Source organism: Podarcis pityusensis (assembly GCF_964106645.2).
Source record: "Podarcis pityusensis genome assembly, chromosome: 7".
Taxonomy (NCBI): domain Eukaryota; kingdom Metazoa; phylum Chordata; class Lepidosauria; order Squamata; family Lacertidae; genus Podarcis; species Podarcis pityusensis.
Window position 1 is genome coordinate 77,424,125 of NC_138031.1, and position 23,995 is coordinate 77,448,119.

Here is a 23,995-nt window from a genome sequence, read left to right on the forward strand (position 1 = left end):
TGAGAAATTAAAGAAGAAAAGAAAGGTAGAGCAGTTCTTAATTCAACCACTCTATTTTGCTAATGTGGGATGCGGGTGGTGCTGTGGGTTAAACCACAGAGCCTAGGACTTGCTGATCAGAAGGTCGGCGGTTCGAATCCCCGAGACGGGGTGAGCTCCCGTTGCTCAGTCCCAGCTCCTGCCAACCTAGCAGTTCGAAAGCACATCAAAGTGCAAGTAGATAAATAGGTACCGCTCTGGTGGGAAGGTAAACGGCGTTTCCGTGTGCTGCTCTGGTTCGCCAGAAGCGGCTTAGTCATGCTGGCCACATGACCTGGAAGCTGTACGCCGGCTCTCTCGGCCAATAAAGTGAGATGAGCGCCGCAACTCCAGAATCGGTCATGACTGGACCTAAATGGTCAGGGGTCCCTTTACCTTTACCTTTATTTTGCTAATAGATCGAGCGTCTCTGCTTTGTGTTCAGAACCTGTGTCTTCGTGTTGATCTTTGGAATAAACCAGCAAAGGTTTGAGCTAATTCTCACAGATAGACCTGAGTAACGTGGAAGCAGAAACAAGTTCGGCTGTAGTTTTGAAATTGTGGGATTGTGCCAAGCTGTCAAATGTCAAGGTTTAAAAAACAAGTCAGGCAAAGTTGAATAGTAAAGTGAATCAGCATTTGCTTAAATATACAGTACAAACAAAAGAGAATTGCTTTGTATGAGTCAGACTCGCTTTGTTATGGTCCCAAATAGTATCCATGTTTACTATACAGGCCTTTTTTGCTTTATTTGTTTTTCCCCGTGCAGACCCAATTCATTTGTGATCATCACCGCTAATCGTGTTCTCCACTGCAACGCCGACACTCCAGAGGAGATGCATCACTGGATCACCCTGCTGCAGAGATCCAAAGGCGACACCCGAGTAGAGGGACAAGAGTTCATTGTGAGAGGTAGGAGCGTCTTTCAGATGAAATCCCCCTGCAAACTGGGGTATTTTTCTTACTAAACTCTGGCTCCTAAAGTACTTGCTAATAACTTGAGGAGGCCACATTTAAGCAGTACATCTTATGTCAAAAAGCCAAAGCGTGGATGTTTGCAATTGTCTTTTATGTCCAGAGGAGTTTTTAGTTCCTTTACGATGCCGTAATGAGAAGCAGCTCCTTCCTGTACTAGCCACAATATTGCTATGAGGTCTGTTGCCTCTCCTCATCCATACCAGTCAGACAACTTTTAGTTTATTTATGCTGGCGCAAGACTATAGGACAGGCATAGGCAAACTCCAGCCCTCCAGATGTTTGGGACTACAATTCCCATCATCCCTGCCCACTGGTCCTGTTAGCTAGGGATGATGGGAATTGTAGTCCCAAACATCTGGCGGGCCGGAGTTTGCTTATGCCTGCTATAGGAGGTGGGGGGAAATCTGAAAAGGCTATAAGAACAGAGTTGGGTGGGGAAGCTTCTTAGAGTTGATTGAGGTAGACCCACTAGTCTCACTGATATTTTTGGCAACTTTGCCCCAAATATCTCCTGTTAAAGCTTGTGACATTGGGCTGAATGGGAAAGGATTCCTTCTAAAGCACAGGGAGGATTTTAGAGCTGGGTATTCTCTGTTTGTTTTATATTAACACAGAGGGTGGATTGAACAATAACAAAGTAGTTAGTTCACCCCAAAGTTGGGGAGGCATTTACCATTGCCCTCTCCTTCCCTGAGAGGGGAAGGTGCAGTTTCAAGGTAACTGTGAGAACTAAATAGTTTCTGAGTTGCTTCAGAGAAGGGGATTTGGAATTGTGGAATGTCAGATTTTTAAAAAAAATCTGTAGTACTTCCCCCCTAAATAACTGGTGGCTGCTATCATGATAAAAATGCCAGTGGGTTTGGAAGGTTTTTTTTTGGGGGGGGGGGTTCTTTTCTAAAAAGTTTAAATATTGCCAGCCAACCTATGCCATTTTTTCCCTTCTTCCCTGAGGGGGAAGAATGGAGGAATGGTTTAGTACACACCCAACTCACACTCACAAAACAAAATCCATTCTCCACTGAACCCCATTGTACATGGCTTAGGTGTTAATATGTGACATGCCTACATGTATTAGACCTGACGAGATTCTGCCCAGATGTGCCTATTCAAAGAGAAACATTCTGGCTTCATCTTCATCTTGACTTAAGAACGGTTGTTAAGTCCTACATCAAAACAGCCTTCTGAGAAGGACTCAGGAAATGCTGTTTTGTTCTTTTATGTGTTGTAAATAGCAGGGGGGTTTAAAAATAAGTTTTGAGAAAGTGACTAGCAGCCAAAAGTTGAGAGCAGCTCCAGAAGAGCATCAGTATTCAGGAAATGTTTTTTCTCTAAACTAGGATGGCTACATAAGGAGGTTAAGAACAGCCCAAAGATGACTTTGTTGAAGTTGAAGAAGCGGTGGTTTGTCCTGACACACAACTCATTGGATTATTACAAAAGCTCCGAGAAGAATGCCCTCAAACTGGGCACCCTGGTATTGAACAGCCTCTGCTCTGTGGTACCACCGGATGAGAAAATCTTTAAAGAAACAGGTAACTAATTTCAGCAGGAACTCTTCCCGTAGATTCAAATGATGTGGCCATTGAGAATCGTATTAAAAATCTGCTAAAATACTTTGGGGTTTGAAAAGGATTTCAATTTAAAGTGTTAGGCAAACTACAAAAAGTGTATTCTTAAGCCTCCCATATACACGAGTATATATAATTTTATGGTATTACTCAAAAAAAAAAAAAGTGGTGCTATGAGCCATCAAACCTCGGAAATACACTTTCCCCAAAAGGTTTCCACAATTATGGCCACTAGTGTACTGTTTTGGAGCTAGTGTGGCTCTGTGAGTTAAACCACAGAGCCTAGGGCTTACCAGTCAGAAGGTCGGCAGTTCGAATCCCCACGACGGGGTGTGCTCCCGTTGTTTGATCCCAGCGCCTGCCAACCTAGCAGTTCGAAAGCACGTCAAAGTGCAAGTAGATCAATAGGTACCGCTCCGGCGGGAAGGTAAACGGCATTTCCGTGCGCTGCTCTGGTTCGCCAGAAGCGGCTAAGTCATGCTGGCCACATGACCCGGAAGATGTACGCCGGCTCCTTTGGCCAGTAAAGTGAGATGAGTGCCGCAACCCCAGAGTCATCCTTGACTGGACCTAACAGTCAGGGTACATTTTTACCTATTCTTCCTAAATTCCCCTCTAAAGTGGTTTTAATTTGCACACGCTTCAGAGATGTAGAGAACCGGCCTTTGCACTGTTTTGATCTGTATGATGTTAAGTAATACAGGATACAGTATATCAGGTTTCTTCAAGAAAGCAGTGTACTATAAACATTAATAAGCCTGCAGATCAGACTTATGAACTGCACTCCTTTGAGTCACCAACCGTCACTGTTATGATTTTTGACAGCTCACCTTCACCACTTGTCTATTAATAGTTTGAGTAAATCAGATTAACAAGGTGTTTTCTTATTTACTCTTGCCTCAGGTTACTGGAATGTGACCGTGTACGGGCGCAAGCACTGCTACCGCCTCTATACCAAACTTCTCAACGAAGCCACTCGCTGGTCAAGTGCTATCCAGAATGTGATAGACACAAAAGCCCCCATAGACACCCCCACCCAGCAGCTTATTCAAGACATTAAGGTAGGCTCATGGTCTTGGAAAAATACGCTTCCAGAAGACAATCAACCACATTATTTTCCACTCATAAAGAAAGAGAATTGTTAAATGTTCCAAAACTGAGGCTGTTGTTTGAAGAAGAAACTCATTAAGTGTTGTGGGGAAAACTCCAGTGAGGATTGTAATTGCTCAGTGGCAGAGGCAGGGGGAGGCAAAACAAGAACTGGGAGGGTGGTATAGCCTGAAAGAGCTATAGCTGACTGGCTAGAACCTTGAACAAGAACATTCCACGCTGCAACATTTTGTTGCAGTCCCCACTTGCAATAGGAGGTGGAGGAATACGACAATGGTAGTGACACTGTTCTTGGTCACATTTGTACTACCACAAAGAGGTGCTCATGCTGCTCTGCATATTTAGGACTCGGAAATAAAACAAAAATCAAGAGAGTGCCGGATCTTTGTTTCATTCTGTTCTATTTGTGAATTGGGCCCATGATACCAGGCAGCAGCCTTAACAAGCACAGTAGACTTTATCTCAGCCTCTAGGCAACTAACTGGTCATCGTGTTCCTATTTTCTCATGATATTGGATTCTTTTAGCTTTGCACTGTGCTGCTACAAATGATTTAATGTTACTCTGGTTTGGGGTTTTTTAGCTCTCCGTTCTTATGTATTTTATTGTGATTTTTAGGATGCACAGTGTTTATTTTAGTGGGATATAACTCTTCTAAATTGGTGGTGATGGCTTTTATTTTTTCCAATTTTCATCCTCTGTTTCATCCCAGAGGAGCTCAGGGCAATACAAATAAAATTAAATTAAAATGTAACACATTTAAAAGCATTATTAATATCTAAAAATACTTAAATGGTCCTGGGTGGGTGGGTGGTGTGCTTTTTCCTGAAGTTTATGTTCCGCTCCAAAACAAGTCAGCTCTTTCTGGTAGAACCATTTCCCTTTTGAGCTGTTGACCTTTCACAAGCATTCAGTGGAGACTTGTTTTTCATCCTCGGCATGTGAATAATCTTGCTATTTACACAGGAGAACTGCCTGAACCCCGAAGTTGTGGAGCAGATCTATAAGAGGAACCCAATTCTTCGCTATACACAGCACCCACTGCATTCTCCGCTATTGCCACTTCCATATGGGGACATCAACCTGAACGGTAAGTCCTGTGGACACTCAAGCCCATTCCCTTCCCTTTGCAATACCACTTTTGTCTTGGGACAATTTCATGAAGATGAGATGCCTTGGCTCCTTCGCTCATCCCCTTAACAGTAATCTTCTCATCAGTTTGCTGCTATATTTAACCAATAGAGGTTGCCAGGGACTGCCAAGTGCTGTTCCCAACTCATAGCGCCAAATCATACTCCTGGTTTCTGTTGTTGTTGTTGTCGTTTAGTTGTGCCCGGCTCTTCGTGACCCCATGGACCAGAGCACGCCAGGCACTGCCAGAGCACGCCAGGCACTGCCAGGCACATAGCTTCGAGAACACTGTCCAACCATCTCGTCCTCTGTCATCCCCTTCTCCTTGTGCCCTCCATCTTTCCCAACATCAGGGTCTTTTCCAGGGAGTCTTCTCTTCTCATGAGGTGGCCAAAGTATTGGAGCCTCAGCTTCAGGATCTGTCCTTCCAGTGAGCACTCAGGGCTGATTTCCTTCAGAATGGATAGGTTTGATCTTCTTGCAGTCCATGCGACTCTCAAGGGTCCATAGGACTCTCAAGAGTCTCCTCCAGCACCATAATTCAAAAGCATCAATTCTTCGGCGATCAGCCTTCTTTATGGTTTCTGTACCTCTTCCCAATTCTCCTTCGCCATCTGTATTCTAAGCTGGAAAGGGCAATGTGAAACCAAGAGGGAAATAAACATTGGAACCCAACTGCATGGGGCTGGTTCATTCATACACTTCACGAGAGAAAGTTTTGGCAATGCCCAAGAAGCCTGACTGAGGTTATGAGGAAGCTAGCGCTCCCCTAACTTAGCTGGAGAAGGAGGCAGTGGCTTCCCCAGTGTGGGGTCAATACAGTATTGCACAGAACTTTCAGGAGCCAGACAGGATCACTTTGCAGCCCACTGCTCCCCGCTCCAAATTAATTTATTTATATGATTTTTATACCTCCCTCCCCATCTCTGGCCAGATCACAAAAAAATTTAAACCTTAGAAGTATACAAATAAAACATAGACAAAATCTTAAAACAGTTAATGCAGCTTCAGAATAAAAAGCCAAGCAACAGTAAATGATACTGCAGATACCTTTTAAAAATAAATCATTTGATGCAAAACCATTGATACCCAAATATTTGACAAAATAACCCAGTTCCAAGAAAGGAAAAAAGGAATAACGGCAGACATTTGGACATCTATGCAAACTATGTATCTTAATTGTTCCAGTATACAGTGGTACCTCGGGTTACATACGCTTCAGGTTACAGACTCCGCTAACCAGAATAGTACCTCAGGTTAAGAACTTTGCTTCAGGATGAGAACAGAAATCGTGTGGCAGCGGTGCGACAGCAGCAGGAGACCCCATTAGCTAAAGTGGTGCTTCAGGTTAAGAACAGTTTCATGTTAAGAATGGACCTCCGGAACGAATTAAGTACTTAACCCGAGGTACCACTAATAAGAAAATGGGAGCTTTGTAAACACACCTGTTGAGACATACTGTTTCAGATGCTTGCCCCATGTTAATTACGACAATAGTTTGATTGTCTGAGCAGCGAGACGTACTTCCATGTTCTGTTTTCTAGTGCTAAAAGACAAAGGCTACACCACCCTCCAGGATGAAGCTATCAAGATCTTTAATTCTCTGCAGCAACTTGAGTCCGTGTCAGACCCCATTCCTATTATTCAGGGTATTCTGCAGACGGGGCATGATTTACGGCCTTTGCGCGATGAGCTCTACTGCCAGCTGATCAAGCAGACCAGCAAAATGCCTAATCCGGGGAGCGTTGGCAATCTGTACAGCTGGCAGATCCTCACTTGCATGAGCTGCATGTTTCTGCCAAGCCGCGGGATTCTCAGATACCTGAAGTTCCACCTAAAAAGGTAAGCACAGCTATGGATGATTGCACACAATGGGGGTGTGCCATGCAATAGTTTGAATAGTTTCGTATCTTGGAGATAGGTGTGTTGTGGACAGGGATGGCTCCCCAAACACCCTTAGAGTTGGGAATAAGAGCAGGGCTCAGCAGGTTCCGCAGATGTCAGGAATTTCTGCCATTGGCCCATCAAGCAATTAACACATATTGGAGATGATGGGAGACAGCTGTAGAACTGACTGGCTGGACCTCAGGGAGCCACACCACATAAGGGAATGGCCAGGATACAAAGCGAGGGCAGGTAGGGCAGAGAGAGGGAGAATGAAAGTGCAAAGCAGGAAAGAGACTCAAAGGAAGCAGAGATAGAAGCAGAGAGGAGAGGCTATAATCTCCCAAGATTGGAACGCTGGGCCAAATCTGAGGCCAGCTGAGCCAGAACTCAGTGCAGAGAAGAGCTGGACTGAAAAGACGCCAGATGAAAGAAATGTAACCAAGCTGAGAGTCATATTCAGTCTCCTGCCCAGAGCTTGAGGGAAAGAAGAACTGTGACCCCGGGAGAATGGAACAGCACAAGGCAGAGACAGGGTGCAGTTATGCACCATCAACATGCCTGCAAATATAAGATGTCAATACAAAAGAGCTTTCTATGCAACCATCTTGCTTGCGAGAACGATCTATTCATGGGGTGGTGGAGGAGCCTTTTGATATACAGTGGTACCTCGGTTTTCAAACAATCCGTTCCGGAAGTTTCTTCGAGTTCCGAAACGTCCGAAAACAGAAGCCTCAAAATGGAAAACTTAAAAAGGAAGCTGCATTTTCTATTTGACTTCCAAGGCATGTTCGAAAACTGAGGCACTTATTTCCGAAATGTTCAACTACGGAGGCGTTTGAAAAATGAGGTACCAATGTTGGTGAAAATGGTCTCACAACCACAACAGTAGTTGCTTGGGCTGAATTCTCCCACCATTGCCTCTTAAATGCTTTTCAAACCACCACATTCAAGAAAACAAAATATGGAGCAATTAAATCTCAGGGTTTCCCCTCACAGGGTGCGTGACCAGTTTCCAGGCACAGAAATGGAGAAGTATGCCCTCTTCATTTATGAATCGCTGAAAAAAACCAAAGGCAGAGAGTTTGTGCCATCCCGGGATGAAATTGAAGCCTTGATCAACAGACAAGAGATGACATCCACCGTCTACTGTCATGGCGGGGGATCCTGTAAGATCACCATAAACTCCCACACCACTGCTGGCGAGGTAAGATGAGGCTTGGACTGGATTGCCTGGGTTGAAGTTCAGGGTGTGGAGGGTCCGCCATTTTGTGCAGTGTGTTTGTGGCCTATTGAACTTAAATTTAAAGATTTGTGTGACTTACTAATAATCATACCATTTTAGTCAGTGATCTGTCTTCTGAGATGCAGAAGCATATAGGGTGGTAGGCAATGACATTTTACTCAGAGAAGATCTTTTGAAATTAATGGGTCCAACTGAGTAATGTTTATTGATTTCAGTGGATCTAGTCTGGGTAAAACGCAGTGTTTATGAATGTTGCCTATTTTTCATTGTGTAGAAACATATTAGGAGACCCTAATAGTTTTTATTTGTACAGACATGCAAATCACAGTGCAGGACCAACTATTCCAAATATGAGGAACAGTATGAGAGAGAAATGTGGTATAGCAGATGTAACAGTAATTTGCTTTGGGTTGGATGCAGATCTGTCTATGCTTTTACTGATATTACATATTTGGTTTTATGATTATGCTTGGCTACTTTTAGTTGAATAGCAGAAACTTTGCAGTATGCCAGTCGTTGGACATTCTTAAGAAGAATAGTCAATCTGTACTATATGTGTATCTTCCAATAGTTATTGATGTTTCTAGCCAACTTTAAAATGTGAAGTCTATAATCTGGAAATGCTTTATCAAAAAAGAGCCTGGAATGTGAAATGTTGACTGTTGAAAGTTAAAAACAAAAGCAAGTGCAATGAAAAAAATAGATGTTCATATGCTTTTGAACATAATTTGTACTTTAGCCTTCAGTGTGGCTAATTGATGCTTTTACCTTTTATGGTCTAACATTCTTTGTCTCGTTTTTGGTTTTTGTCTACTAGGTTGTTGAAAAGTTAATTCGGGGTCTGGCCATGGAAGACAGCAGAAATATGTTTGCCTTGTTTGAATACAATGGAACTACAGATAAAGCCATTGAAAGCAGGACCGTTGTGGCTGATGTCTTGGCAAAGTTTGAAAAGTGAGTGTGCCTCTCCTAATAAGTAAGCAATTAAAAGCCCTAACCGCAGCCTTTTAAATTTCCCTTTCGTGAATCAATGGCATCTCCCCATCCACTGCCCTCTCCTGTAAAGAGGGATTAATGAAGCTCTTGTAAGCCTGGGAATGATTTCATCGCTATTCATTGTGGTACTTGTGTTGTGCTGTCCGAAAATTTCCTCTCTCGTGCCTTACCACCTGTAACCCTCCCCCCTTGGACTTTGTCTTCAGTCCAAGCCTTTTCTTCTTTATAATTTTTCACAATTGGTACGTCTCTAACAAAGGAACTAGTCACAACGCATTTGCACAGGTAGTTTTCCCAGAATCTCAGTGGCAGCTTAAAGTTCATCTGTCTCCTAACACTGCTGCTGAAACTGATATTTGTGCAAAGCTGGTTACTGCAATTGTGGCAAATAGTAGAAAGAGCTTCCCCAATACTTTCTCCTTCCCATTTCTCTAGCGGCCCTGTTTTATATTTTGTTAATGGGCAGGTGGACCGGGTTTTAAACCTGCTTCAAATTTGCATCCAGTACTTTATGTATTAAGGGGCGCGGGTGGCACTGTGGGTTAAACCACAGAGCCTAGGACTTGCTGATCAGAAGGTCAGCGGTTCGAATCCCCGCAATGAGGTGAGCTCCTGTTGCTCGGTCCCTGCTCCTGCCAACCTAGCAGTTTGAAAGCACGTCAAAGTGCCAGTAGATAAATAGGAACCACTCTTATGGAAACGGTGTTTCCATGCGCTGCTCTGGTTCGCTAGAAGTGGCTTCGTCATGCTGGCCACATGACCCGGAAGCTGTACGCCGGCTCCCTCGGCCAATAAAGCGAGATGAGCGCCGCAACCCCAGAGTTGGTCACGACTGGTCAGGGGCCCCTTTACTGTTACCTTATGTATTTGCTTCCGCTAAAGTTTTTACCCATTAATCAAATTTCTTCTGTGGGTTTTGATTCCTTGTATTATCCTGGTTAGGACCTCAACTGTGACACATTAATCCATGATCTTGCTCACTTGACCACCAGTTGCTCTGAGCCAGCTCCATAATGCTAGATGTCATAGGCTTATTAAAGAAACGAAAACCTGCCTACAGATGGAAAAATAACGTTAGAGTTGGCATCCCCAACAATGATACCCATAGGCAGCACAGTGCTCTCATATACATCCTTTGGCCCCAGCAGAGGCTCTCTGATCCTCCCAATTCTCTGTGTTTCATTTTTTGCAAAATGCAGTTCTTTGGCTGGTAATGTGCTTGAGTGGGAGGTTGCCACTGGGGTGTGTTTGTTGTTGCTTGTCTAAGGATCCTCACCAGAGCTTTTTTTAAATAAAAATAATAATGCAATATTTTAAACATAGACTCCTGTGTCAAATAGCCTGTTCTCATTATTTTGTAGTCTCTCCGCCCTTCCCATATTTGGACATTACCATTCTTGCTGCAGCTAAAGTATTTGCCACCATTATTTTGTCTTTTTTTTGGGGGGGGGAGTACTTCCTCCTCCTTAATTTTCCTAATAGAATAGCCATAGGATCTGTCTCTAGTTTGCAATTTGTAGTTTTCCTAATCATTTTAATCTAAAAGATCCCTTCAGTTTTGCAGTTCCACTAAATATGCCTGAATCCTGCTTGATCTTGAGCACCTGCATCATAAAGTGGGACAGAGTTTATACATTTTTTGTAATCTGATAGGCTAGTGTACACACATGAGGTCACATTCAAACATGCAACTCCAACTCTACAGCCTGAACCCTATCAGTAACATTTGACTATTTGATTTTGCTGAATGTATAAACTGGTGTTCATGGAAGTTGATATTTGAGCCATAGATTAAGATCCTGATTACCAAATCCACATGTCCCACATAGCAAAAGTTTCAACTCTCATCTTAAATACAGCTTTTAGATTTTATTGTCAGTTTATATTTGATTATTTGTACTAAAAATGCCGTGTATTTGTGTTTTCCCAGGCTTGGTGCTGCTGCAGAAGGTGAGAATACAGCGTGGAAATTTTACTTCAAGCTCTACTGCTTCCTGGACACGGAGCATGTGCCAAAAGATAGTGTGGAATTTGCATTCATGTTTGAGCAGGTACGGAGAGGAAATAAGGTTGTTATATCTTGGGGAAGAGTAAGTGATGTGAGATACACACACAGAGAGAGAGGGAGAGGGAGAGAGACTCCATTCAAATCACAGAGGCAAGCTGCTGTGATTGACACCTACCTACGTTAACAAGGAACTCCTGGTTTAAATGGACCTGGATTGAGGCAGATCAGCAAGGAGAGAGGGGAGCCTGGTGGTGCTCATTCCTGACTTCCTCAGCCATGTTTCGCAAGCCGTGATTGTTACATCACTAGAAATTAAGAGCCCTGCTGCATCTGATCTTGTTCAGTGTCCATTTTCCCACAGCAACCAATCAGATGCCTGTGAGATGCCCATAAGCAGGGCACAGGAGCAGAGGCCCTGTTCTCCTGCCATTGTTGCTGCGCAACTGATATCTGGAGGCAAGGTGCCTCTGATGCTGGAGGCAGCATATAGTCATCATGACTAGTAGCTATGTATAGCCTCTATCCTCATAGATTTGTCTAATATCCTTTCAAAGCTATCACTGCATCTTCCATAGTTAATGTACTGTATTGTCCCCTATATCCCACGTCATTTGCCCATCAGTAAAATGGGTATGGGGACGCGGGTGGCGCTGTGGGGTAAACCACAGAGCCTAGGACTTGCCGATCAGAAGGTCAGCAGTTCGAATCCCCGCGACGGCGTGAGCTCCCATTGCTCGGTCCCTGTTCCTGCCAACCTAGCAATTCGAAAGCACGTCAAAGTGCAAGTAGATAAATAGGTACCGCTCCAGCGGGAAGGTAAACGGCGTTTCCATGCACTGCTCTGGTTCGCCAGAAGCGGCTTAGTCATGCTGGCCACATGACCCAGAAGCTGTATGCCGGCTCCCTCAGCCAATAAAGTGAGATGAGCACTGCAACCCCAGATTCGGTCACGACTGGACCTAATGGTGAGGGGTCCCTTTACCTTTTTAAAATGGCTATATATGTTCCATGCGTTTTGTAACTTTTCATGAGAATTACTTGTAGCAAGTAGCTATATCACTTTCCCTGTCACTGTATCTTCTGGAGGAGTTATATCCAAACAACCTCACAGGACTCCTGCCATATAAAGTTGAGAACAGCCAAGCACCATCAGAACCTAAAGTAAAAATGTTTTTATTTCATGAAACATTCATGGAGTAGAAACAGTTTCCCCCAGAAGCTTTGCATAACCTATCATAAAACTTGGCAGGCTGATCTTTTGCAATTATGAGTTTTTTGTCAATTGAGTTTTATTCATTTTCCTTTGTCACATCTGTATCAAACAATTGCACATGTACTTATGGTCAATTAAATGATACTTAACCCTTTATAATGCAACAATACCAAAGCCAACTTTAGGCTTGCAAGTATTTGTAAGTTTGTTCGTTCCCTGGAGAAGATGCTGCCTGGGGTGCCCTCTGGTGGTTCTCTTCATTTAAGCACTCTTTATGCTTTGCCAAAGGTACCCTAGTGGAAGAAGCTTGTTCATATGTATTTCCTCCTTTTTCAAGAAGCAAAAACATATAAATAATGTACATAAAACATACTTGTATACAGTGGGTCCTTAGTTTTCAACCTTAATCCATTCCGGAAGACTGTTCCGTCTTCCGAAAAGTTTGAAAACCAAAGATCAATGGGCTGGCCGCAAAGACAATGGGAAAAAATGAAAAAGCGCACCAAGGAAGCCGTTCGTCTTCCGAAAATCATTCGAAAACAGAAGCATTCACTTCCGCGTTGTTGGCGTTCAGGTTCCAAATTGTTCGGTTTCCAAAGCATTCAACAACTGAGGTTTCACTGTACTACTTAAAAGCCTGCAAAGCATCTCACATATGTTACTTTGTTTTAATCTTTACAAAATCTCTGTAAGGCAAATATTACCTTTCTTGTTCTGGGGTGTTTTTTTGTGGAGGGAGCACTGAGGCTGAGAGGTAGTGGCTTGACCAAGGCCACCTAGCGAGATTATGGGTGAAACAAGATTGAAACTAGAGCTTTCTTGGTGCACAGTTCAGTTTTATTACCACTATGCTACAGCAGCAAATTTTGGATTCAGAATGTTCTGCTGCATGCTTGTAAACGTCTTGTTTTCCTTTTTTCCATTAGGCACATGAAGCAGTGATTAGAGGACATTATCCAGCTCCGGAAGAAGCCCTCCAGGTCCTTGCTGCCTTGCGGCTCCAATACCTACAAGGAGACTACACTTCATCCAATATCACTATGCCAGAAATGGAAGAAGTCTACCCACTGCAGAGGCTCACGTCCCGTATTATCCAGTCCACTAAAACATTTACCGCTGCGGAGAGGATAGAGAGGAAGCGGGCCAATTTTCTAGAAGGAACCCTGAGGAGGAGTTTCCGCAGCAGTTCCATCAGCAGGCAGAAGATGGAAGAGGATCAGATGCTTGATATGTGGGTCAAAGAGGAAATCTTCGCAGCCAGGACTAATGTGATTGATAAATGGAAAAAACTGCAAGGAATGAACCAAGAGCAAGCGATGATCAAGTACATGAGTTTGATTAAGGAGTGGCCTGGCTATGGGTCCACACTCTTTGACGTAGAGGTGAGTATACCAAAATTCCACGGGCGTTGCAGACAGCAAAATCATAAGACTAAATAAAAAAATAAACTACAGCTAAACAATTTGTAGTATATCACATAGTAACACATCTTGTGTGGTCACGTTCTATGGGTTTGCAAATTTGTCTGCCTTCTCCTGCTGAATGTTTTACAGGTGAGGGCATGTAGGTTTTGATTTGTTGTTGTTTAGTCGTGTCGGACTCTTTGTGACCCCATGGACCAGAGCACACCAGGCACTCCTGTCTTCCACTGCCTCCCGTAGTTTGGTCAAACTCATGTTGGTAGTTTCGAGAACACTGTCCAACCATCTTGTCCTCTGTCGTCCCCTTCTCCTTGTGCCCTCAGTCTTTCCCAACATCAGGGTCTTTTCCAGGGAGTCTTCTCTTCTCATGAGGTGGCCAAAGTATTGGAGCCTCAGCTTCACGATCTGTCCTTCCAGTGAGCACTCAGGGCTGATTTCCTTCAGAATGGATAGGTTTGATCTTCTTGCAGTCCATGGGACTCTCAAGAGTTTACTCCAGCACCATAATTCAAAAGCATCAATTCTTCAGCAATCAGCCTTCTTTATAATCCAGCTCTCACTTCCATACATCACTACTGGGAAAACCATAGCTTTAACTATACGGACCTTTGTTGGCAAGGTGATGTCTCTGCTTTTTAAGATGCTGTCTAGGTTTTGATTAGAACCTGAGAAAAGGGTTAAGGCTGTGGAATTTCACCTGTGAGCATGCACACACCCAAATCCCCCTTCTGCCTCAGGAACTGCATAAGAGAATATAAGCTCCTTCCCTGCTTTAAGGAACTGAACATTTGCGACATTATCAGACCCTACTGTAATCTGTACCCACATCCCAGATTATTCATTTTACACTGAGGAATTGGCAATGGCTGCTGTGCTTAAGAGGCCAGGAAACTGAACAGTAAAACATTAGTGTGTGTATATAAATCTGAGGAACATATAACCCATCCACTCAGCTATTACCCATCTAAAGGGCCACATTTCCCCACACATTTCAAGCATTTGATGTGTTTTTTGTGGATTAACATTAGTAGCTAAATGTCCGAAGTGATTTAGGCTTAGATTTGTCTGTGCAAGGAATCAGACTTCATATGTACAGGTGTAGGAAATAAGAGGAGCATAGTCTGTAATAGTTAATTGCACATCCTTTCTAAACCAGTTGTGACCCAAAGGTGAGAGTGTTTAATTTAGTCCTTTGAAACAAGTTAGATCTCTCCTCTGACAATGGAAATAATTGCTTAGGCTCAGGCAGATTACTCCCAGAATAATCTACCTCACTAAACATGTTCAATGAGAAAAGGGCATTGTATGCTAATATAAATACTATAAAAATGTATAATTTTAAATTGCATTTTTGGAATCATTTCTGTTTTCTACCATTCACCTTGACATTATTTTTCCCCAGTGTAAAGAAGGGGGCTTCCCTCAAGAACTTTGGTTGGGTGTCAGTGCTGATGCAGTTTCTGTCTACAAACGCGGAGAGGGAAGGCCTTTAGAAATATTTCAGTATGAGCACATCCTCTCCTTTGGTGCTCCCCTTGCTAATGTCTACAAGATTGTTGTGGATGAGAGAGAGCTGCTTTTTGGAACACTTGAGGTAAGAAATGAACTAGTCATTCAGTTCTGCTTTCCTTGTTTTTAAAATAAGCAGGATGAATAAACTGAATCCACTGTGCTGGTATTCAGAAATAGAAAGCCTTCCATGATTCTTTCGCCTGCACAATTTCACATCAGGATTAAAATCTTCAATGGCAATCCTACACATGCTTATTTGGGATTAAGCTCCATTGAACTCAGTGGGACTTGCTTCCCGGTAAGCATGCATTAGACTGAGACAATAGGAAACTTGAGTTAGGCTTGTGTGCACCTTTGCTCTTCTTCAAAAGTGAAGTTCTGTAGGATTTTCAAGTTGGCGATCTTGAGCTCTGTGGGTTACAGTTCCATACAGAGTAATGTTGCTGAAGTCCCACTGAATCTACTCAGGTCTACTCTGAAGTAAGTCCTATTAAAATCAGTGGGGTTTACTCCCAGGTAAATGGGATAAAATTGTATTCTTATTTGGGAACAAATCTCAGTGAGACATACCTCCAAGTAATCTTATATAGGTCCAGGCTGGAAGTGTACAGTTTTTCTTCAAAATAAAAGATAAACATTTGCAAATTGTATTTAGTTTAGCTATTTAAAGACAGCTGAACGATCTTCAGAAATTTCACCCAACAGTATAGGTTTTCACAAAAAATTGCTAGCCTAAGTTTCTTAGTAGACTACCAGCCCTGCCAACATTTGGTTATAATTTTTTAAAGGTGTACATAGTTTTGTAAATTCTAGTCATGTGACTATTGGCCATTCAGTTTTATAGCTTGCTGGGTAGAGTTACCTTTGCCAAACTGTTTTCACTGACTACCAAAAGGCTTGCTGATTTCAACAAAATGTATGTTTAACTATAGGCTGTGTTACAGCCAAGCTGATTTTTTCTGTGACAATTTATAAAATTAGCGCTAATCTAAAAGAAACAGGGTACCAACTTTTCCTAGAGTATACCACATCATACTGCCGGGAGGTAAAATCTCATAAATACGCTCTTCACAACACCAAAGACCATTGCCTGAAGTGTGCATTAACTGGTTTTGCATTGTTATTGTCTTGGTAGGTTGTTGACATTGCCAAACTGATGAAAGCCTACATCAGCATGATTGTGAAAAAACGTTATAGCACCTCTCGATCAGTGAGTAGTCACGGAAGTCAAGGCAGCTCCAGGTGAAACCAGAGAGAGAAACTTTCTGTTCTGTCCTTTTGGAACATATCACCGCCAACCCGTTGAGTTTCTCAAAAAATGGTGATTGGAGGCACCTCTCAGGCTACAATCAAAACCGTGATTCTAGGAGAATCTTTATTCAACACGTGGTGTTCGACGAGCTTAGAAATAATAACAAGCCACTTGCATAGTCCCATAAACCTGTTGGCTAGCATGCTTCAAGCCTTCTAAAGCTTTGTTACCTCTAGATAACATAATGTATGCCTTAACTTAATGCACTGCTTTCCGAGCAGTGAGAAGTGCCTTAAAATGTTTTAAAACCAACTTGCATTGATTTGTGATTATCAGAGGGGTTGTGTTTTGTAATAAACCACTTTGAATTAGCTTCTCCTTAATTTGCAGCCATCTTGCACTAACTAACTGGCTGGTTCTTACATGAGGAGGGAAAGAGAGCATCTTTGTTGGAATGCTGCAGGCGGCTTCCCGTAGGGACTTTAATAGCAATGCTGTATTCCCCCCCCCCCTTTTTTTTTTCATATGTGTGCATGCATATGACTCGGGTCAACTCTTAATTTTATTCCACGTTTCACAATATTTTAAAAGTAAAAGGGAATAATAATGTGCAATGGTGTAAACAGTCTTTCTGTACATTTTAATAGTCCAGAGCTATAGTTGTCCCAAATGTTGAGTTTCTTTATAAGCCAGTTTTATTAACAAATTTGGGGGTTTTCATAATTTTTGTATTTTCTTCTAGATAATTTTTCATTCTTTGTTACATCTGTATGTAACACACCTGCATTTCTGTACCTCTGCTGTATTATACATAACGTGTAGTTTGAAAGACACTATATTTATAGACTGCCCTTAATACAGAATTGCCATTATCCGCGCAATATTCAATCATATGTCTTCAGTTTATACAGTTGGGTTTCTTAAGATATTAAACATTTCTTTTAAAATATTAATCTTGTGGTCTTGTGGTATGCTACTTGGAATTTGCCAAATGCAGAACATACTATAAAAGAAGTAAATCAAACAGAAAAATTATGATATATCTTACTTAATGTTGTGCATGCCCCTCTCAATTTTTTTCTTTGTGCTAATTGAATGGCAGCAGAAAACTGGAAAATTCTAAAATAGGCTAAATTGCCAGTTTTGAGGAGGAGAGAAAACTATCCACAACCTATAGGGTATTTCACACATATTCTTCATAGGCTCTATGTACTATGGAATAACAAGCTGTCATTGCCCTTACAAGTGCATTCTTCTAACCATGTTTGATTTGCAAAATATAGTTAATCCACAGGGCAACCATTATGTTAAAGACTGAATTTGTAACTTAGACAGAGAAGGCAGACACTGAAGCTTCAAATCTCTGTGCATTGTATTTATATGCTGCTTTTTCAAGGTGCATCACAATGAGCATCAAAAACAGACTGTTTATTACAAAACCTAGTTGAACAGGACAAAGTCTACAACTCAAATGATACAATCACATGAAAGATCAAATTCAAAAAGCACTGTGAAGCACAGCCTGCACTCATTTTTCAGAAGGAACTATAGCTCTACCTTCATTGTCAGAACCACTAGCAAAACATCCAGGACAAAAAACAGCTCCTTAAACCTGTCTGGAAAAGTACAAAGCTTCTTCACTAGGGAGCCCAAAGGCACTGCAATTCTTTAATCATAGGGGCTTTCAAAGACCTTGGGGAATGTACCTGCTTGCTATAGAAATCTGGCAACGGTGGGGGGGATGGGACCTCATGGTCCTAGGTTATTCATTCCTCCTTACCTTGTGATGGGTCTAATTTCAACTCCCAAGTAGCTATGCTGTGTATCAGTCCAATTACTGTGAGTCCTTAGAACAGTGTCTGCATCTGTCACTGAAACAACTGGTGTCATACCTATGCTGAAGCTACTGGGTTTAAGATTGATCCTTTTCTACATGTGCAAACAGGGAGGGAATTGAATGTATGTAGTCTTGCTGTTGCCAGCTTTCATCAGTTTGACGTTTTGGGTACTGCAGCTATGATCTAACTCCACTGGTCACAACCTCCAGAAGGCTGGACCAAATCACAGTCCTCCATCCGGACCTGTGAAGAGGCCCGTTTATGTTGGTTCAGAAGGGAGGAAAAGAAAGTGGTGTCCAAAGGAAGAAAAAAAGCAAGACACGAGCTCTCATGAAGCTCAGCAAAGACACTATCTAATGTTTTGTTAGGGGGAAGAGTAGGACAATATATGCAGTACTGCTGGTTGTGCATTATCAGGATGAAGTGCAAAGGAAGACCTGGAGATTTACTAGTCTATTTAAAACTTTGAGTCGTTTATTGGTTTGATATTTCAGACTACTTTAAAAAAGGAACCTGAAAACTCTCTCCACTTTCAGCCAAGATTCCATTTTCCAACAGCACTTTATCTGCACAGAACACGCCTTCTTACACTAAAGGAGCTGTGCCTTTTAAGGGATCCTGCCTCTTCTAATGTCACAATGTTAGGGTTCTGGTCTCCATAGAGACAGAGGAATCTTAAAGGATGCTGCACAGCCCACTAGGTTCACTTTGAAAGTAGGATGTGCCAAGTTGAGACTGAATTTGCAGGTCTGTCCAGGTGACCTCCAGCACGTGACCAAAGACATAGAAGGAAGTTGCAGATAGTCCACCATCAGGTACAAAGTGTTCAGAGCCTTGGGGATAGACAAATATCTAATACTATATAATACATACAATGGAGCTACAGAAGATGGGAAATGAGGTAAGCAAACAAGACAACAGGGAAAGTAATGTGTGGAGTGTGAGAAACTGGTTATGAGTGGGAATTAATTAGTGTGATTTAGTTCAGCCTGACTGCTAATTGAGGAGAGTAGAAAAAGTATAGGAAAGCCCCACCCCAAGGAAGAACTGGAAATTGACTAGTCTATTTAAAACTTTTCAGTACTTTATTGAATTGATATTTCAGACTACTTTAAAAAGGAGTCTTAAAGAGTCCAAAATGTCCTCATTTTTATCAGATGAAGATTCGGAGGAACTGTTCAAAAGAAATATTCAGAATTTGTCCCACAGCTTTAGTACAACCCAATCTATCTTGCTAAAGCTAAGGGGGTCTGCATCAATCAGCACATGAATAGGAGACTGCCTGGTGAACCCATACATATGCTGTCTTTAATTCTGTGATGGAAGAAAGATGAGATATAAGTGGACTAAGTAAGTAATCCACAGAGGAAGTTTTGAGTAACTGCCAGTAACTGTTGGTTCTGAATATTCTACTGCTTCTCTAATCCTGGGCTCAGCATTCCAGAACGTCCATGTGGCTGAAAGAGAACCCATCAAAATGATGGTGAGCTTGGAAATTCAAACTGCCCTGGCCCTCACTACCGGATGTAGAACTCTCAGCTCCCAGCTGTAGTTCTGCCAAAGGCTTTAATGCTCAAATCAGACTGGTACATAAGGCAAACAACAGAGTATATGGTTCAGCAGGTACAGAAGAGGTTCAGTGCATGCTAAGACATTGAAACAACGATCAACATGCCCCTGCACCTTCCTTTAGAAGACTGAGGTGGACACAACTGTATTTGCACAGTAAGTGGCCGGAGTCCCAAGACCAGGTAAGTAAACGGGCACTCCTTTGAGTGGGTTAACTCCACAAGGTTTGTTTTCAACGGTGTTGTCATCTCCATAGAGACAGAGGTGGACTCGGCGCTCGCCCAGTATTAGTCTTACTCTCTGTAACCTCACAAAGGGAAGGTGCCTCACTGGCAGGAAGTGGCACTGGAGCACCTCCATAGGTGCCTCCATAGGCAATAGGTGTTAGGGTAGGGCTGTCTAATGTTGGAGGGACCACACTCCTTGGATCCTGATCGCCATCCTCCAGGCCACAGGACCCGTCCCCAGAATCAGGCACTTACCTGGGTCCTGATTCTACCTCTCCCATCCTGGGGTAGGGTCCTCCTCAGGGTCCTCCAGCTCCCAACTTTTCGAGCTTCTTCCATTCCTCGGGTCTGACCATTTAAAAAAACACACACCACCATTATTTATTTTGCTTAGTTTGGAACGTTGTTTAAAATAACCGACCTTGTAAGCAGAGTTAGATTAACAGAGGCAAAACAAGATCACTCATCTGAGACAGTTTCAAGGACAAAAGTGGCACCACCAGGTCTGGGCAAAATGCCTTCTGCTGCCCCTTCACCTTATTATTCCCTTCAATAGCAATAAGAAGGGGTGGAGGAGAATGAGCCCTTTTTTCTTCACTGATCAGACAGAAAAGGGAATTTATCCATACTTGCTTCTTAAAAAGCAGCGGGGAAGGGACCTTTCTCTTTTACTAACCTTTGCTGAAAAACTCTTATACAGTGGTACCTTGGGTTACATATGCTTCAGGTTACAGACTCCGCTAACCCAGAAATAATACCTCGGGTTAAGAACTTTGCTTCAGGATGAGAACAGAAATCATGTTCTGGCGGCGCAGCAGCAGCAGGAGGCCCCATTAGCTAAAGTGGTGCTTCAGGTTAAGAACAGTTTCAGGTTAAGAACGGACCTCCGGAATGAATTAAGTACGTAACCAGAGGTACCACTGTATGGTGCATGCCTCCAGCATGCCTGACAGCCTCTATGAGCAGTTTTTAAGGAGGTTTAAAAAACTGATCTGAAATTAAACACTTAGCTGCAGACCCAGAGACAGTCCTGGATTTACAGAAGCTGCCCCAGTTTCTGATTTGATCCCGGAATGTCCCGCTTTTCCGTAGGACTTACCTATTTTCACTGGAGAAATGTTGGTGGGTATGGAGTTATGTGACCACCAAGCCAAGGAGGTAAATAACTATACAACCTTGAGAAGTTATCTGAAGGCAGCCCTGTATTGTTTTTTATATACAGTGGTACCTTGGTACTCAAACGCCTTGGTTCCTAAATGCCAAAAACCCAGAAGTAAGTTTTCTGGTTTTCGAACGTTTTTCAAAAGCCAAACATTCAATGTGGTTGTCAGCTATTGTTTCCGGGGCACCTGCACCAATCAGAAGCTGTGCCTTGGTTTTCGAACATTTGGAAGTCAAATGGACTTCCGGGACAAATTAAATTTGGTGCTTTTGTTTTTTTCTATTTATTTTGCATTTTTGTTTTTGAGGCTTTTTTTGGTTAATTTGTTTTTGTGACTGTGTGGAACCCAGTTCAGCTACTGATTGATTGACTGATTGATTGTGTGACATGCCTCTTGAGAAATGGATAAAAGCCCCCCATCCAAACAGTGAGTATCATCAGTGCAGGTAAGAATTACTGTATTTTTCGCACCATAGGGCGCACTGGACCATAGGGCGCACCCAGTTTTTAGGGGGGGGGGAACCAAGAAAAAAAATCTCCCCCCCCCCCCAAAGAGCAGCGTACAGGCTGCGCACAACCTCTCCCTGCCGCAGGGGTTGCGCGCAGCTATGGAAGACGCCAAGGCAGGGGGCGGGATGGATCCCGCTCGCTGTTTTGGCTTCCCCTTTAGCCCCGTGCAGCCTCTCCTTGCCGGGAGACGCTGCGCAGGGCTAAAGAATCCATAGCCCCGTGCAGCCTCTCCTTGCCGGAGGGGTTGCACACAGCTATGGAGCAAGCCAAGGCAGGGGGCGGGATGGATCCCGCTCGCTGTTTTGGCTTCCCCTTTAGCCCCGTGCAGCCTCTCCTTGCCAGGAGACACTGCGCAGGGCTTTCCTGGGAGGTGAGGGGATTCCCGCGCAACCCCTTTAAAGAGATTGCGGCTTCTCCTGGCTTTTCTGGGAAGTGGGGGAATTCCCCCACCTCCCGCAAAACCGGCAGAAGCCGTGCGCACTTTAAAAGGGCTGCACGGCTTCTTCTGGCTTTCCTGGGAGGTGGGGGGATTCCCTCACCTCTCGCAAAAGCCCGCAGAAGCCGCGCAACCCCTTTAAAGAGATCGCGGCTTCTCCTGGCTTTTCTGGGAGGTAGGAGAAGGGACTGATGCGGCCAGTCAGTCCCTTCTCCCTCCTGTGGAAAAGCCCGCAAGAGCGCACGGAGCTTGTGTGCGGCTCTTGGGGGCTTTACCCGCCTGCCTCCCCCCTGCATTCGCTCCATAGGACACACACACATTTTCCCTTGCTTTTTAGGAGGGAAAAAGTGCCTCCTATGGTGCGAAAAATACAGTATTATTTTTTGAATTTTTATCATCTACAGTACAATACTGTCTTATTTATTTTATAGTACAGTACATTGATTATTGCTTTCATTTTATGGATCAATGGTCTCTTTAGATAGTAAAATCCATGCTAGTAAAATCCATGTTAAATTGCTGTTTCAGGGATTATTTTTTAAAGTCTGGAAAGGATTAATCCGTTTTGCATTCCTTTGTATGGGAAAGCGCACCTTGGTTTTGGAATGCTTTGGTTTTGGAACAGACCTCTGGAACGGATTAAGTTTGAAAACCAAGGTACCACTGTCCAGTCAAACCTCAGTTCTCAAACCGCTCCATTGCCGAATGTTTCGATCCCCAAACGTCGAAAACCCGGAAGTAAATGCTTCGGTTTTTTAACGTTCCTCGGAAAATGAACATCCAACGCGACTTCCAATGAGTTCAAGAACCAATTGGAAGCCGCGCCTCAGAACTCGGAACATTTCGGAAGTCAAATGTCCTTCCAGAACGGATTGCGGTCCAGTTCTGAGGTTTGACTGTACCGTGGTACCTTGACTGAAGCTGCCCAGAGCGGCTGGGGCAACCCTGTCAGATGAATGGGGTATAAATAAGAAAATTAGAATTATGGAAAAGCATTTTTTTTTAAAAATTGCAATATATATATACATATATATATATATAAGCACATCCCTATTTTCATCAGAGAAATGCTGGAGGGTATGTACAGTGGTGCCTCGCAAGACGAAATTAATTCGTTCTGCGAGTTTTTTCGTCTTGCGAATTTTTCGTCTTGCGAAGCATGGTTTCCCATAGGGTATTAACGATTTAAGAAAAAGGAAACAAACTTGCAAGACGTTTTCGTTTTTCATCTTGCGAAGCAAGCCCATAGGGAAATTCGTCTTGCGAAGCAACTCAAAAAACGAAAAACTCGTCTTGCGCGTTTTTCGTCTTGCGAGGCACCACTGTAGCTGTTTATATTTTTATCTGTAAGCCATTCTGAGTCCCTGTCAGGGAAAAAAGCAAGGTATAAATAAATAAATAAATAAATAAAGCTTAATAGTAATAATAATAATAATGGAATTGTACATTTCCCTCAGCGACTCCTTTTCTCCCTCTCTAAAGGGGAACTTATAAAGCACCGAAAGCATTTTCCAGAAAGGTAGTGGTAGAAATCATAAAACACCCACCCTTATCGCCTTTCCAGCGCGTGAGGCGCAGCTTCGTCCCCGGCTTTTATTTTGTTTTTCCAAACGCCCAACGGCGTCTCCCAACATTCTAAACCGCCACTCACCCACTGCGCACGCGCCACGCCTCTTGCGATTTATACTCCGCTCGCGCCGCCTCGCCACGCCCAGCTTCTCCTCCTTTCACCTCCCCCCCCCACTCCCGCCACCGCGCGCGCGCTCGCCGCTGCGCTCTCTCTCTCTCTCTCTCTCTCTCTCTCTCTCTCTCTCTCTCTCCAAGCTAACCAATCGCCGGCGCCGCCCAGCCGCGTCGGAAGCTCCTGGTTGGTCTGCGGCAGCCGAGAAGGCGGGGCGTGCGGGCGTGCCTGGTACC

The 23,995-nt window shown here is 43.3% G+C and overlaps 2 protein-coding genes and 1 long non-coding RNA gene across 3 annotated transcripts in view; 2 read left to right on the top strand and 1 right to left on the bottom strand.

Annotated features, from left to right (window-relative positions):
• The window catches only part of MYO10 (myosin X), a 203,143-nt gene extending 185,854 nt beyond the window's left edge, over positions 1 to 17,289 (top strand). Inside the window, exons 31-41 of the mRNA XM_081014582.1 lie at positions 788 to 930; positions 2,334 to 2,528; positions 3,468 to 3,625; positions 4,640 to 4,763; positions 6,349 to 6,646; positions 7,688 to 7,895; positions 8,752 to 8,888; positions 10,861 to 10,981; positions 13,078 to 13,533; positions 14,975 to 15,166; positions 16,220 to 17,289. Of these exons, the coding sequence (XP_080870708.1) occupies positions 788 to 930; positions 2,334 to 2,528; positions 3,468 to 3,625; positions 4,640 to 4,763; positions 6,349 to 6,646; positions 7,688 to 7,895; positions 8,752 to 8,888; positions 10,861 to 10,981; positions 13,078 to 13,533; positions 14,975 to 15,166; positions 16,220 to 16,330 (2,143 nt within the window). The 3' untranslated portion in view covers positions 16,331 to 17,289. The remainder of the gene's footprint in view (positions 1 to 787; positions 931 to 2,333; positions 2,529 to 3,467; positions 3,626 to 4,639; positions 4,764 to 6,348; positions 6,647 to 7,687; positions 7,896 to 8,751; positions 8,889 to 10,860; positions 10,982 to 13,077; positions 13,534 to 14,974; positions 15,167 to 16,219) is intronic.
• A 1,766-nt stretch (positions 17,290 to 19,055) lies between these two features.
• RETREG1 (reticulophagy regulator 1) overlaps positions 19,056 to 23,995 on the top strand; it is a 46,701-nt gene continuing 41,761 nt past the window's right edge. Inside the window, exon 1 of the mRNA XM_081014900.1 lies at positions 19,056 to 19,075. Coding sequence (XP_080871026.1) covers positions 19,071 to 19,075 — 5 coding nt within the window. The 5' untranslated portion in view covers positions 19,056 to 19,070. The remainder of the gene's footprint in view (positions 19,076 to 23,995) is intronic.
• Positions 19,722 to 23,896, bottom strand: LOC308482082. Its single transcript, XR_013988970.1, has 2 exons — positions 23,626 to 23,896; positions 19,722 to 20,318 (listed from the first exon to the last, which is right to left on the bottom strand). It is a non-coding gene; the product is annotated as an uncharacterized lncRNA (long non-coding RNA).